The following is a 15,362-nucleotide window of genomic DNA, read 5'->3' as shown; positions in this document are numbered from 1 at the left end:
CCTTTGTCCATTGCCATAGGCTCTACCCAAGGTAGAGCAGGTCTAGCTGCTTCTCCCACTACGACCCAGCAGCCCACACACTCAGCTCCTCCGCTGCCAACCTACTCACCGTGCCGCCATTTCGTCTACCTCCCAGCCGATCTCTCGCCCACATCCTGCCTCTGACCTGGAATGCGCTTCTCTTCCTTTCCAACAGACCGTCGGGCCCCCCGCCCCACCCCTTCAAAGCCTTACTGAAGGCCCATCTCCTCCAAGAAGCCTTCCCTGACTCATTTCCTCTTCTCCCATTCCCCTCTGCGTTGCCCTGATTTGCTCCCTTTATTCACCACCCCCTCAGCCCCACAGCGCTTAAGTACTTATCTATAATTTATGTTAATGTCCCTCTCCGCTTCTAGACTGTGAGTTCGTTGTAGGCAGGGAATGGGTCTGTTGCAATGTGGTCTCCCAAGTGCTTAGTACAGTGCTATGCACACAGTAAGCACTCAATAACTATGGCTGATTGGCTGGAAGAAAGACAAGCTGGAGTTTAGGTCTCCGTGGCAGCAACCAAGAAAGGGGCCTTTTTTTTAAAAATGGCATTTGTTAAGCACTTGCTATATGCCAGGTGCTATGGTAAGCACTGCGATAAATGCAAGCTACTTGAGTTGGACACAGTCCCTGTCCCACATAGGGGCCTACAGTCTTCATCCCCATTTTACAGATGAGGGAACAGAGGCCCAGAGAAGTGAAGTGACTTGCCCAAGGTCACACAGCAGTCAAGTGGTGGAGCTGGGATTAGAACCCAGGCCCTTCTGACTCCCAGGCACGTACCTTGGGGACTTCAACTCTTGTAGCAGAGGAAACCCACTGACAGAACCAGGCAGGAGGTGGCCTAGTGAATGGAGGACCGGCCTGGGAGTCAGAAAGACTTGGGTTCTAATCCCAGCTCTGCCACCTGTCTGTTGCATAACCTTGGGCAAGTCACTTCTTCACTTCTCCGGGCCTCAGTTACCTCATCTCTAAAATGGGGATTAAGACTATGAGCCCCTGTGGGACAGGAACTGTGTCCAACCCTATTACCTTGTATCCACCCCAGCGCTTAGAACTGTACCTGGCACACAGTAAGTGCTTAACAAGTAACATTAAAAAAAAAACAACTTTCTTCAGCATGGAAGCTTGGGTCCAATTTGAGTGAACGCCTCACTCCTAAGGGAGCCCGGGTTACAGATCATCAGCAAACCAGTCAGGACTCTCTGAAGCAATCCAGGAGGCAACACTCCCTGTCCATGCTTAAAAGACCCAGCTTCCTGAGAGCAGGGAAGCAGCGTGGCCTAATGGAAAGAGCACAAGCCTGGGAGGCAGAGGATGTGGGTTCTAATCCCAGCTCTGCCACCTGTGACCTTGGGCAAGTCGCTTCATTTCTCTCTCTGTGCCTCAGTTACCCTATCCGTAAAATGCGGATTAAATCCTACTCTCTTACACTTAGGTAATGAGCCCCATGTGGGACAGGGACTGTATCCAACCTGATTAACCTGTATCTACTCCAGTGCTTAAAACAGTGATTGGCATATAGTAAGCGTTTCACAAGTACCATCATTATTATTATCATTATTACTGTGAGGACTTGAGCCTTTTCTTTGGTCTTCCCTGTCACATTTATATCAGCTGAACATAGTAACTTGGATAAAACCAGACACCAAGAAGCTCACTACAGACTACTGAAAAACCAACAGTGTGGTAGCTGGAAACCCATCAGAATTTGTTTGCAAATCTGGAACTACTTCCAAGATGTACTGTGGCAACAGGTGCGGCATGATATCTGGTTAGTCAATAAAAGAATCCAACAAACTTTACGGTTCTTAAGCGGTTTTTTGAAATTATCCAAGACATAAAACTTAAAACACGCATCCCCACACACGACTCCAAAAGGCAATGTTCTTTGCACTCCTACCACCAAAAGACTTACTTTATTTACCAATCATTTCTGGCAGAAGTTATTTCTATGGAAATTATTCTGATTCATAGAAGCTAAGTAACTGTCTTGCTGCTTATGCATCCTATAATGCAGTCTTAGATAAGAGTCTTAGACTGTCAGCCTAATGTGGGACGGGGCCTGTGTCCAACTTGATTAATCTGCATTTACTCCAGTGCCTTAGTACAGTGTCTGACACAAAGTAAGGATTTAAACACCATAAAAAAAAGTTTGAGTATAGCTCAATCCCCTGATTTATACTAAGGAGTTTGATAAAATATGACTCGTAAGCTCCTTATATTGTACCCTCCCAAGTCCTCTGCAAACACTAAGCGCTCAAGCAGTACCACTGATAGATTACCAACTCTCCTTACACCTAATCCTGCATGTTGTTTTATCATTTCCTCTTCTTTTGGAGGACTTTAGATGTTGATCTGTGGGCTGGGACCAATAGCGGAGTTACCTCTAAATACAGGGGGGCTTGATGTTCAATCAGCTAATCATATCTATTGCTCAGCGCAATGCCTGAATCAATCAGGAGTATTTGGTGAGCAACTGCTTTGGCAGAGTGTTATAATAATAATAATGTTGGTATTTGTTAAGCGCTTACTATATGCAGAGCACTGTTCTAAGCGCTGGGGTAGACACAGGGGAATCAGGTTGTCCCATGCGAGGCTCACAGTCTTCATCCCCATTTTACAGAGGAGGTAACTGAGGCACAGAGAAGTTAAGTGACTTGCCCAGTGTCACACAGCTGACAAGCGGCAGAGCCGGCATTCGAACCCATGACCTCTGACTCCCAAGCCCGTGCTCTTTCCACTGAGCCACGTAAGAGCTTGGGAGAGTACGATACTACAGAATCCGCAGACATGCTCCCTGTCGATAACGAGTTGATGGCTTAGCATCGGATATGATGATGCTACCCTGGTGCTTGCCTCAACTGGGGGTATTTAGTGAGCGTTTGCATTAGATGGAGCGCTGCACTAGGCGCTTAAGAGAGTACGATCCAGTGCTTGGCACACAGTAAGCATTTAAATACCATAATTATTATTATTAGAATCAGTCACGTTCCCTGCCCATAATGAGTTGACAGCTTAGAGTCAAATTTGAAGAAGCTATCCCAGGGCTTAGCACGGTGCTTGAATCAGTCGGGGGTATTTAGTGAGCACTTGCTTTGGGCAGAGCGCTGTAGTAAGTGCTTGGGAGAGTAAGTACGATACAGTGCCTGGCACATAGTAAGTGCTTAACAAATACCATAATTATTCTTAGAATCAGCAGACATGTTCCCTGCCCAGCGCGAGTTGACAGCTTCGAGTCGGACCTGATGATGTTACCCTGCTGCTTGAAGCCATGGGGGGGGGGGGAGGGGGGGGTATAATGAGGGAGCACCTGCTTTGGGCAGAGCTCTGTAGTAAGCGCTTAGGAGAGTACGATACAGTGCTTAGCACATAGTAAGCGCTTAACAAATACCATATTATTAGAATCAGCAGACACGTTCCTTTCCCAGCACGAGTTGACAGCTTCGAGTCGGACCTGATGATGCTACCCTGCTGCTTGAACCCGCTGGGGGGTATTGAGGGAGCACCTACTTTGGGCAGAGCTCTGAAGTAAGCGCTTAGGAGAGTACAATAGAGTGCTTGGCACATAGTAAGCACTTAACAAATACCATAATTATTATTAGAATCAGCAGACACGTTCCCTGCCCAACGAGAGTTGACAGCTTCGAGTCGGACCTGATGATGCTACCCTGGTACTTGAACTCAACGGTATTTAGGGAGCGCCTGCTTTGGGCAGAGCTATGTAGTACGCGCTTAGGAGAATACGATACAGTGCTTGGCACATAGTAAGCGCTTAATAAATACCATAATTATTATTAGAATCAGCAGAGACGTTCCCTGCCCAGCGCGAGTTGACAGCTTCGAATCGGACCTGATGATGCTACCTTGGTGCTTGAAGCCATCGGGGGGTATTGAGGAAGCACCTGCTTTGGGTGGAGCGCTGTAGTAATAATAATAACGTTGGTATTTATTAAGCGCTTACTATGTGCAGAGCACTGTTCTAAGCGCTGGGGTAGATACAGGGGAATCAGGTTGTCCCACGTGAGGCTCACAGTTAATCCCCATTTTCCAGATGAGGTAACTGAGGCCCAGAGAAGTGAAGTGACTCGCCCACGGTCACACCGCTGACAAGTGGCAGAGCCGGGAGTCGAACCCATGCCCTCTGACTCGGAAGTCCGGGCTCTTTCCACTGAGCCACGCCGCTTCCCCAATAATAATAATAATGTTGGTATTTGTTAAGCGCTTACTATGTGCAGAGCACTGTTCCACGCGCTGGGGGAGATACAGAGGAATCAGGTTGTCCCAAGTGAGGCTCACAGTTAATCCCCATTTTCCAGCTGAGGTCACTGAGGCCCAGAGAAATGAAGTGACTTGCCCACGGTCACACAGCTGACCAAGTGGCAGAGCCGGGAGTCGAACCCATGCCCTCTGACTCCGAAGCCACGCTGCTTCCCCCATAATAATGTTGGTATTTGTTAAGCGCTATGTGCAGAGCACTGTTCTAAGCGCTGGGGTGGATAGAAGCGCCGGGGAGGGCCTGCCAGGAGAGAATGGTCAGGCGGCAGGGCTAAGGCAGGCCCGGCTTCGCCGCCGCATCGCCCAGGGCCACCTGTTGCGGAGGATGCCGGGAAAGAGGCCAAGGACCGGTCCTGCCAGGCCCGCCCAGGTGGCCCCCGACGGCGGCCCCGCCCCGGAGGCCCCCGCTTACTCAGACCGGCTCCTCGGCCGCCGGGGGAACGAGCCGCACCGCCGGGACCTCGGCGCCGCCGCTGCTCATCCTCCTCCTCCTCCTCCCGCCGCCGCTCCTCCTTCTCCTCAGGCCGCCATGGCCGTCGGCCGGGCCGCCTCTTCCACTTCCGGTCGCGGCCTGCGAGGCCCCGCCCCCTCCCCGCGCATGCGCGGGGCCTGCAAAACCCGGGGGGCTCCACGGAGCGGGATCTCGGAGGGGAGGCCGAGCCCAGGTATGGGGGCCCTCGCCCTCCCCAAAATCCTAACTAGTGCTATTTGTTAAACGCTTCCTATGCGGCAGGCACTGCCCCCGGAGCTGTGGGTGGCTGCAGTCCATCCGGGACTTCTGCCCTCCCGCCGGCAATCGGCTGGTCCCTCTACTAGGTGCAGAGCACTGTTCTAGGCGCTGGGGTAATTAATGTTGGTATTTGTTAAGCGCTTACCATGTGCAGAGCACTGTTCTAAGCGTTGGGGCAATTAATGTTGGTATTTGTTAAGCGCTACTATGTGCAGGGCACTGTTCTAAGCGCTGGGGTCATTAATTAATGAATGTTGGTATTTGTTAAGCGCTTACTATGTGCAGAGCACTGTTCTAAGCGTTGGGGCAATTAATGTTGGTATTTGTTAAGCGCAACTATGTGCAGGGCACTCTTCTAAGCGCTGGGGCAATTATTGTTGGTATTTGTTAAGCGCTATGTGCAGAGCACTGTTCTAAGCGTTGGGGCAATTAATGTTGGTATTTGTTAAGCGCTACTATGTGCAGGGCACTGTTCTAAGCGCGGGGGGAGATCAGGTAATCAGGTTGTCCCACGTGAGGGTCACAGTTAATCCCCATTTTACAGATGAGGGGACTGATTAGACTGTCAGCCCGTCAAAGGGCAGGGACTGTATCTGTTGCCGATTTGTACATTCCAAGCGCTTAGTACAGTGAATGAGGCCCAGAGAAGTGAAATGGCTTGCCCAAAGTCACCCAGCTGACAAGTGGCAGAGCAGGGATTCGAACCCATGACCTCTGACTCCCCAGCCCAGGCTCTTTCCACTGAGTCACGCTGCTTCTCTGAAAACACAACCGATCAAACCTGGGTGTCGATCGATCCCTTGCTGGGTGCACCGGCCGGGACTGCTAGCTGGGCCGAGAACAGCGCGGCAGGAAGCAGCGTGGCTCAGAGGTCATGGGTTCAAATCCCGCTGCGCCGCATGTCAGCTTAGGGCCTGTCACGTCACTGAAGCATAGTGACTCGGTGGCAAGAGCCTGGGTCTCGGAGTCAGAGGTCATGGGTTCGACTCCCAGCTCTGCCACTTGTCAGCTGACTGGGGGCAAGTCACTTCACTGGGCCTCAGTGACCTCATCTGTAAAATGGGGATTAATTGTGAGCCTCACGTTGGACAACGTGATTCCCCTGTATCTCCCCCAGCGCTTAGAACAGTGCTCTGCACATAGTAAGCGCTTAATAAATACCAACATTCTTCTTCTTCTCCGGCCCTCAGGGACCTCAACTGTCAAATGGGGATGAAGACTGCAAGCCCCATGGTCCATGTGGGACCGCCTGGTATCCTCCCCAGCGCTCAGAACAGTGCTTGGCACATAGTGAGCGCTTAACAAATGCCATCATCATCATCAGGAGTCGGGGGACCGGTCCTTCCTTGCTGGGGGAGGGGGGCACCCGGACTTCGGCAAAACCCGGTCCGGCTCCCTGCCTGCCCGGAAGGGATCCGCGCATGCGCGGTGGCGCGGTGTGGGGAGGGAGGAACCACCCAGGTCCGCTGACGTTCGATCCGGGTCCGGGTTTTGCTGCTTCCTCCGCTCATTCATTCATTCATTCATTCAGTCGTATACAATCATCATTTTGGTATTTGTTCAGCGCTTCCTATGGGCCAAGCATTGGGCAGATACAAGGTACAGCTTGTCCCACGTGGGGCTCACACTCTTCATCCCCATTTTAATAAAAATAATAAAATGGAATTTGTTAAGCGCTTACTAATAATAATAATGTTGCTATTTGTTAAGCAGGGTAATCAGGTTGTCCCCCGTGAGGCTCACGGTTAATCCCCATTTTACAGATGAGGGAACTGAGGCACAGAGAAAGTTAAGTGACTTGCCCACAATCACACAGCTGCCAAGTGGCAGAGCCGGGATTCGATCCCATGACCTCTGGCTCCCAAGCCCGGGCTCTTTCGCTGAGCCATGCTGCTTCTTTCCTGAGCGCTTACTATGTGCAGAGCACTGTACTGTGGAGCGCTCGGAGTGTCCAATTCGGCAAAAGATAGAGACCATCCCTGCCCAGTGACAGGCTCACAGTCTAAACGGGGGAGATAGACAGCAAAGCAGAACAGAACAAGCAGTCCAGTGCAGACATCAAGATAAATAGAATCATAGCGATATACACATCATTAACAAAATAAATACGGTGATAAATAATATATACAAATATGCACGGTGCTGAGGGGGAGGGAAGGGGGAAGAGCAGAGGGAGGGAGGTGGGGGGAGTGGGGAGGGGAGGAGGGGGAGTGGGGAGGGGAGGAGGAGCAGAGGGAGCTCCCGGCATGGGGCATCCTGTCAGGCAGTGCTTAATGATTAGGGCATCTGTTAGGTGCTTACTATGTGCCAGGCACTATAATAATAATAATGTTGGTATTTATTAAGGGCTTACTATGTGCCAAGCAGTATTCTAAGCGCTGGGGTAGATACAAGGTCGGTGGTCCCACGTGGGGCTCATAGACTTAATCCTCATCTTCCAGATGAGGGATCTGAGGCCCAGAGAAGTAAAGTGACTTGCCCAAGGTCACACGGCAGACAGGCGGCAGAGCCGGGACTGGAACGCACAACCTCTGACTCCCGAGCCCAGGCTCTTTCCAAGCTGCTTCTCATAATAAGCACTGGGGTAGAAACAGGCAAATCCGGCTGGACGCAGTCCCTGTCCCGCATGGGGCTCACTCCCGAGTGCTCAGTAGTGTTTTACACATAGTAAGTGCTCAATGAATACCATTGATTGATTAATTGATAGCAAGCACCACAATTATTAAGGGTTTCGGTGGCACAGGAGGGCTGAAGTTGCAGTTGAGAGATGCCAAGGGGAGAGATCAACAATTAACCAGGGAAGGCTTGGAGACGACGTGGTTTCTGCAGTGTTCTGCACATAGTTAGGGCTCAATAAATCAGAGTGATCGATGAGGGTGGCCCCAGTCCCGGCCCTCGCCCCGGCCAGCGGGAAACCGGAGCGGGAGGTCACCCCTCGGGGGCCCGGCTCCCCCCGGCCTGTCCCCTGCAGCCCCTCCGGCCGGCCCTGACCGACATGGAGCACGACTCTAGGCCGTAAGCTCATTGCGGGCAGGGAACGTGTCTGTTATATTGTATTCTCCCAAGCGCTCAGAAGCAGCATGGGGGTAGTGGATCGAGCACAGGCCTGGGAGCCAGAAGATCATGGGTTCTAATCCCGGCTCTGCCGCTTGTCTGCTGTGGGACTTTGGGCAAGTCACTTTACAGTCTAACCCCCATTTTACAGATGAATAAAGTGAGGTCCAGACCAGTCAATCAAATTGAGTGGTTACCGTGTGCAGAGCACTCTACTAAGTGCTTGGGAGAGTACAACGTAACAATATAACAGAGTCGGTAGACATATTCCCTGCCCACAGTGAGCAGTCTCGAGGGGGATACAGACATTAATATAAACTACAGACATTAATAATAAATAAATCACGGACATGTACATAAGTGCTGTGGGACTGAGGGAGGGGTGAATAAAGGGGGAAAATCCCAAGTTCAGGGGCGACACAGAAGGGAGTGGGAGAAGAGGAAATGAGGGCTTAGTCAGGGAAGGCCTCTTGGAAGAGAGATGTGCCTTTGACGAGCCTTTGAAGGTGGGGAGAGGAATCGTCCCAGAGACATGAAGAGGGAGGGCATTCCAGGCGCTCGGGAGAGTACGATACAACAGAATCAGCCGACGCGTTCCCTGCCCGAAAGGGGCCAACTGTGTCCAGCTTTTTGTCTTTACACAGGGAATCATGACTTCTCCACAACCAACGGTGGCATCCCACGTGCCCTTTGCCGATCTGTGTTCCACGCTAGAAAGGATCCAGAGAAGCAAAACCCGCCCAGAGAAGGTCAAGCACTTTAAGGAGTTTTTAGACTCGTGGAGGAGATTCCACGACGCCCTTTATAAGAAGGCGGCGGGAGTGGCGGATTCTTTTTATCCAGCTATGAGACTGATCCTGCCGCAGCTCGAGCGAGAGAGAGTGGCCTACGGCATTAAAGAAACTATGCTGGCCAAACTTTATATCGAGCTGCTCCACCTACCCAAAGACGGAAAAGACGCGCAGAAGCTCTTAAACTACCGAGCGCCCACCGGGCCTCGGGGGGATGCCGGCGACTTTGCCACCGTCGCCTATTTCGTGCTGAAGCAGAGGTGCCCCAGACAGGGCTGCCTGACCGTCCAGCAGGTAAACGACGTGCTGGACTCCGTCGCCAGCAACAACTCCGCCAAAAGGAAGGACCTGGTCAAGAAGAGCCTCCTTCAACTGATAACCCAGAGTTCCGCTCTCGAGCAGAAGTGGCTGATCCGGATGATCATCAAGGACTTGAAACTGGGCTTCAGCCAGCAGACCGTATTCTCCCTCTTCCACCGAGATGCCACCGAACTGTACAACGTCACCACCGACCTGGAAAAAGTGTGCAGGCAGCTGCACGAGCCCTCCGTGGGGCTCAGCGACATCTCCATTGCCTTGTTCTCGCCCTTCAAGCCGATGCTGGCGGCCATTGCGGACATCCAGCAGATCGAGAAGGCCATGAACCAGAGGAGCTTCTACATAGAGACCAAGCTAGACGGGGAACGCATGCAGATGCACAAAGACGGGGACGTCTACAAGTTTTTCTCCCGCAACGGCTACGATTACACGGAGCAGTTCGGCGCCTCTCCCCGCGAGGGCTCCTTAACACCCTTCATCCACGGGGCCTTCCGGCCCGACCTCCACAACTGCATCCTGGACGGCGAGATGATGGCCTACAGTCCGGCCACCCGCACTTTCACGCAGAAGGGAAGCAGGTTCGACATCAAGAGGATGGAAGAAGATTCCGACCTGCAGACGTGTTTCTGCGTCTTCGACGTCCTGATGGTGGACGGCAAGAAGCTGGGCCACGAGACCCTGCGCGGACGGCACGAGATTCTCACCGGCGTCTTCACCCCGGTGGCGGGGCGGATCGAAGTGGTGCCGAAAGCGCCGGCCGTCACCAAGAGGGAAGTGATCGACGCGCTGAACGAAGCCATCGACAAGCGGGAAGAGGGGATCATGGTGAAGGATCCCTCGTCCATTTACAAGCCGGACAAACGCGGGGAAGGGTGGCTGAAGATCAAGCCGGAGTACGTGAATGGGATCATGGACGAGCTGGACCTTCTGATCGTCGGCGGGTACTGGGGGAAAGGCTTCCGGGGCGGGATGATGTCTCACTTCCTTTGTGCGGTGGCGGAGACGCCCCCGCCGGGCGAGAAGCCCTCCGTGTTTCGCACCCTGTGCCGGGTCGGCTCCGGCTACACCATGAAAGAACTGTACGACCTGGGCATGAAGCTGGCCCAACACTGGCAGCCCTATCGGAAGAGAGCTCCCCCCGACTGCCTCTCCTGCGGGACGGAGAAGCCCGAGGTCTACATCGAGCCCTGCCACTCGGTCATCGTCCAGGTGAAGGCCGCGGAGATCGTCGGCAGCGACATGTACAGCACGGACTGCACGCTGCGCTTCCCTCGGATCGAGAAGATCCGGGAGGACAAAGCGTGGCATGAGTGCACGACCGTGGAAGAGCTGGAACGGCTCCGCGGCAGGGCCTCCGGGAAGCTGGCCTCCAGGCACTTCCCCGCCGAGGACGGGGAGCCGCAGGGGAAGAAGCGGAGGGCTGCCCCGAGGGCCAAGAGGCCGCTCGGGGTCGTCGAGCACCGGAAGGCCCCGGACCTGGCCGGCGTCCGCCGGATCTCGGACGTCTTCGAGGAGGTGGAGTTCTGCGTCATGAGCGGGACGGGCAGCCACCCGAAGGCCGACCTGGAGAACCGGATAGCGGAGCTGGGCGGGTACGTGGTGCAGAACCCGGGGCCGGACACCTACTGCGTCATCGCCGGCACCGAGAACGTCAGGGTGAGGAACGTCATCTCCTCCAACGGGCACGACGTGGTCAGGCCCCAGTGGCTCCTGGAGTGCTTCGAGGCCAAGCGGTGTCTGCCTTGGCAGCCGCGCTTCATGGTCCACATGGCTCCGGCTACGGAGCGGCACTTTGCCCGCGAGTACGACCGCTACGGGGACAGCTATTTCGCCGACACCAGCCCGGACCAGCTGAAGGAACTCTTTTCGGGAATGAAAGACGTCCCGGAGCGGGGGCTCCGGGAAATGGCCCCCGTGATCGCCGACTTGGAAGACCGCTACGCGTGGGACAGCCACCCCCTCTGCCTGTTCCGACGCCACACGGTCTACGTGGACCTTTACGCTGCCGTCGGCCAGCCCGGCACCGAGGTCCGGGGGACGGGGCTGGCCACCGTGGCCTTGGAACTGCGGTTCCACGGCGCGATCGTCGTTGCCCGTCTGCGAGAAGGGGTCTCCCACGTGATCGTCGGGGAAGACCAGAGCCGAGTCAGGGAACTTAAGGCCTTCCGGAGGACCCTCCAGAAAAAATACAAAATCCTCCAGGACCTGTGGGTGACACACTCCATAGAGAGGGGCGCGTTACAGCAGGAATCCCGGTACTTGATTTAAAGTCATCGGCTTTCCCGGTAAATGCGGGATCTCGGCTTACCCGGAACCTCCGGACGTGTGCGAGGGCGCACGGAAAACCAAAGACGGCTCTTATTATTTATTTCACGTCTGGGATGTTTGCCTGTCCCTCAAAACCTACGCTTAAAGGGCATTATTAGACATAGTAAAACAGTAATTTTAAAGTCCTGGAATCGAAAGGAAGCTGGGCGGGGTAAAAGCGAGGAGGTAAATATCCGTCCAGTGGGATTTTATGGCCAAAAGGGAGACGCGAAGGCTGTTTGTTCAGCAAAGAGGAGAAACCCGTCACCTAAGAGACCCAGTGGCTTTAATTAAATGTTAAGCATTAAAAACTACACAGGGCTAACTCCAAATGCATTTTTAATGATTTTTCTGAAGTCATTTTGCCATTTAAGACTAACAGCTCTGCCTTGATGAAGTGTTTGAGCTAAAGAGAGTGAATAACTGTCCATGTTTTTAAAGTAAAAATTTTATCATAATCGGCCTCAAGTAATAACCGCAGTTTTCTATCAGATAATCAATACGGAACAGGTATTAACAAATCTAAACTGATCTGGCACCGTTTTAAAAACAACTGGCTGTGATCATCAGTTACTTTAGGATCCCAGGAGGCAGAATTAATATTTTAGATGCGTAATGTTAAAGATTAAAAAATGACTTGGTTTTAAAATGAATAGTGCATAGTTTTAATAAGGTCATGCCAAGGATTTCAACAAGATATATTTAATGGAGATTGTACTCCTTACTGATTTTCCTGGCGGTGCACTGTGATTAAAGCTAAAGACTCTGAAATCCCTTATAACTAAAACTTTCTAGAAAGACGAACCCTGTATTTTATTTTAAAATGAAATTTGGAATGTGTTAAGGGAGAAGGTGTGAATAGCATTTTGATATTTTAATATTTTTAAATGTATCGACTTATTGAAATAAAATAGAATTATATCTCCAAATCTTGTCTGAGAATCATTTTTCACCAGAAGATGGACATGCTCTTTGGACATCTGCTTGGCGTAGTGGCTAGAGCACGGGCCTGGGTCATGGGTTCTAATCCCTCTCTGCCACTTGTCTGCTGTGTGACGCTGGGCAAGTCACTTCACTTCTCTGGGCCTCAGTTCCCTCCTCTGTAAAATGGGGATTGAGACTGGGAGCCCCACATGGGACCAAGAATTTGCCTGTAACCACCCCGGCGCTTAGTATGGTGCCTGGTACATAGTAAGCACTTAACAAATACCACAATAATTATTATTATCTGCTTCGGACAAGTACAGATGGAGTGACAGTAAGTGAGAAGTTTTTATCCAAACCGACGACACAAGCAGTGTTCTTCTACTGTAGAAAACTTCGTATTGACATCAGTTTATTCCTGACTAACACATCATTCAAAGCTGCTTCTGTCTCTCAACAGTCTAGGTACCACGCAGGCCTAACTCGCAATACATTCCCTGAAAATGTGAGTCCCACGTGGAACGGGGACTAAACCTGACCTGATTATCTTGTATCTAACCTGTTGCTTAGTACAGTGCCTGGCACTTATTAAGCACTTACCAAATGCTATTTTAAACATTCATCCATTAAATCGTATTTATTGAGCACTTACTGTGTGCAGAACACTGTACTAAGCACTTGGGAGAATACATCACAAAAATGAACGGGGACATTCCTTGCCCACAGTGAGCTTAGTCCAGAATGTAGCTATATTGGGGGGGTTCGACATCCCATAGACTGATATGTAATTTGTTAGTTCCGTGGCAAATCCGGCCCCTGTAATGTAAGCTCCTCTGTAGACCGTAAGCCTCTTGTGAGCAGGGACAGTGTCTACCCGTGTCTACTTTAAAGTGCTCAGTGTAGTGCTCTACACACAGCATTCAATAAATATCATCGATCGATGGCCTGAATGAAATGACACCTTATGTTAAGTAGAATCCTCTCCGCCACCTGCCATCCCATCCCACCTCCCCCATTCCCAAGCAACCCCCCTCACACGCTCAGAGCAGGTCATGTGGTGACCATTGGGGTCTCGCCAAGTTTCCTGGCTACTTGTCTGGCTCTTTAAGAAAGACCTTTCTAGCGATCAATGGTATTTACTGAGCACTTACTGTGTGCAGAGCACTGTACCAAACGCTTGGGAGAGTACAGTCTAACAGTTGGAAGACACATTCCCCGCCCACAAGGGACTTACAGCCTAGAAGGGGAAACAGAAATTACCGTAAATGAATGAATTCTGGATATGGACATAAGTGCTGTGGGGCTGAGGGAAGGGTGAATAAAGGCAAATTCAAGTGCAGTAAACATTGGAACGAGTCGCCATGGGAGGTTGTCAAATGACCTCTTGGGTGGATTCTGGCCAGTTCGGATGCATTCCGAGGCCACTTCTTCCAAGCAACTCTTCAATTGAGAAATCAGTGGTATTTTTTTGAACATACGTGTACAGAGACCACTGTACCGAGGACTTGTCCAAAGCAACAGATTTGGAAGACATGATCCCTGTCCTCAAGGAGCATACAAACTAATGGAAGCTGCTTGGAAGACACGGACAGTAAGCACCTTGTGAGCAGGGAATGTGCCTTACTCTGTTATATCGTACTCTCCCAAGCATTTAGTACAGTGCTCTGCACACAGTGACAATAAATACCACTGGTTGATCCCAGAATTTTTAAACCATCCTCTTCCTTCTCATTTGGGAAACAGCCTTGAAAATGCCCAAGGGAAATGTAAATGTCACTCTAACCCTGATAAAAGTAGAAGTGGATTTTATTCAAAGTCTCTTGGACTCTTGGCTCATTTCTTCACCTTAACTGCTCAATCTCCTGCTCAGTTCTATTTCCTCCAAGCCATTGACAGCGTGGGCCCGGCAAACACATTTGCCAATATGTGTCTGATAATTCTGTTCCATTGTGCTCTCCCAAACCCTGAGTACAGTGATCCGCACATAGTAAGTGCTCAATAAATATCACTTTTTTATGGTATCTGTTAAGCACTTACTATGTGGCCAGGCACTGAACTAAAAACTGGGGTGCGTACAAGCTACACAGGCTGGACAAAGTTTGTTTTCCTACACAGTCTAAGTCTTAATCCCTGTTTTAAAGATGAGGTTACTGAGGCCCAGAGAAGTTAAGTGGCTTGCCCAAGGTCACCCAGCAGACGACTGACAGTGCCGACATTAGAACTGAGGACCTTCTGACCCCAGGCCCGAGGGTCTATCCACTAGGCCACGCTGCTTCTCCTGCTTGATTGCTATAGTATTGATTGCCATAGTATTTCTTATGCATTTACTGGGAGAAGCACTGCCTCCAAGTAAGAGTAAGGGAGAACAGGTACTGAACAACCGCCTTACACATGAGGAAACTGGCACAGAGAAGCAGTGTGGTGTAGTGGGTAGAGCCCAGGCCAGGAGTCAGATGGTCATGTGTTCATAATTATTATTATTATGAACAAAGAAGTTAAGTGGCTTACCCAAAGTCACCCAGCAGGCACCAGATGGAGCTGGGATTAGGCGCCAACTGTCCTGACTCTCGGCCCAGCGGTCTCTCCAATGATGTCTTCCCTTACCTGTGTGTGTCCGTGCGTGCAGACACACACGCAGGTACATACCTGTGCACATACGGACACACACGTACACACCCTGCTTTCCCTGGAGAGAGATTAGGACTCCTTTCCCCCACACCCACATTCCTTCTCCTGCCCTGACTTGCCTCTAATAGCCCGGCAGGGCTTTGGCTCGCCAGATCGTATTTCACCTTTATTTCTTGGGGATTTTTTGTGTCTGTGTGCAGAAAAGACTCCTGCAGAACCGCCCCCCCACCATACAGACCCCCCACTCCCCCACATACACACACATACACAGACACACAAACCCTGGACACTTGCAAAACCCAGGA

General features: G+C 51.4%; 2 protein-coding genes and 1 long non-coding RNA gene across 5 annotated transcripts in view; 2 read left to right on the top strand and 1 right to left on the bottom strand.

Annotated features, from left to right (window-relative positions):
* The window catches only part of LOC103170471, a 36,414-nt gene extending 34,586 nt beyond the window's left edge, over window positions 1-1,828 (top strand). Inside the window, exon 5 of the long non-coding RNA XR_003754013.1 lies at window positions 1,645-1,828. This is a non-coding gene — a long non-coding RNA (uncharacterized LOC103170471). The remainder of the gene's footprint in view (window positions 1-1,644) is intronic.
* Window positions 1-15,362, bottom strand: part of ABHD13 (abhydrolase domain containing 13) — a 161,309-nt gene that overhangs the window by 10,154 nt on the left and 135,793 nt on the right. Inside the window, exon 1 of one of the 3 annotated variants that reach the window (XM_039914948.1) lies at window positions 5,817-5,835. The exons of 1 other annotated variant lie outside the window; for it this stretch is intronic. The gene's annotated coding sequence lies outside the window, so the exon portion shown is untranslated. Of the gene's footprint in view, window positions 1-4,717; window positions 4,852-5,816; window positions 5,836-15,362 lie in introns of those variants that run through there. One more of the 3 variants, XM_007668656.3, reaches the window with a different exon arrangement.
* Window positions 4,911-12,434, top strand: LIG4 (DNA ligase 4). The gene is made up of 2 exons (XM_007668657.3): window positions 4,911-4,970; window positions 8,734-12,434. The coding sequence occupies exon 2, from the start codon at window positions 8,740-8,742 to the stop codon at window positions 11,464-11,466; it is 2,727 nt and encodes a 908-aa protein (XP_007666847.2). The 5' UTR covers window positions 4,911-4,970; window positions 8,734-8,739; the 3' UTR covers window positions 11,467-12,434.

This window comes from Ornithorhynchus anatinus, chromosome 20 (assembly GCF_004115215.2).
Source record: "Ornithorhynchus anatinus isolate Pmale09 chromosome 20, mOrnAna1.pri.v4, whole genome shotgun sequence".
NCBI classification, from domain to species: domain Eukaryota; kingdom Metazoa; phylum Chordata; class Mammalia; order Monotremata; family Ornithorhynchidae; genus Ornithorhynchus; species Ornithorhynchus anatinus.
The sequence above is the reverse complement of the archived record's forward strand: the minus strand, read 5'-3'. Positions and strand labels throughout refer to the sequence as shown.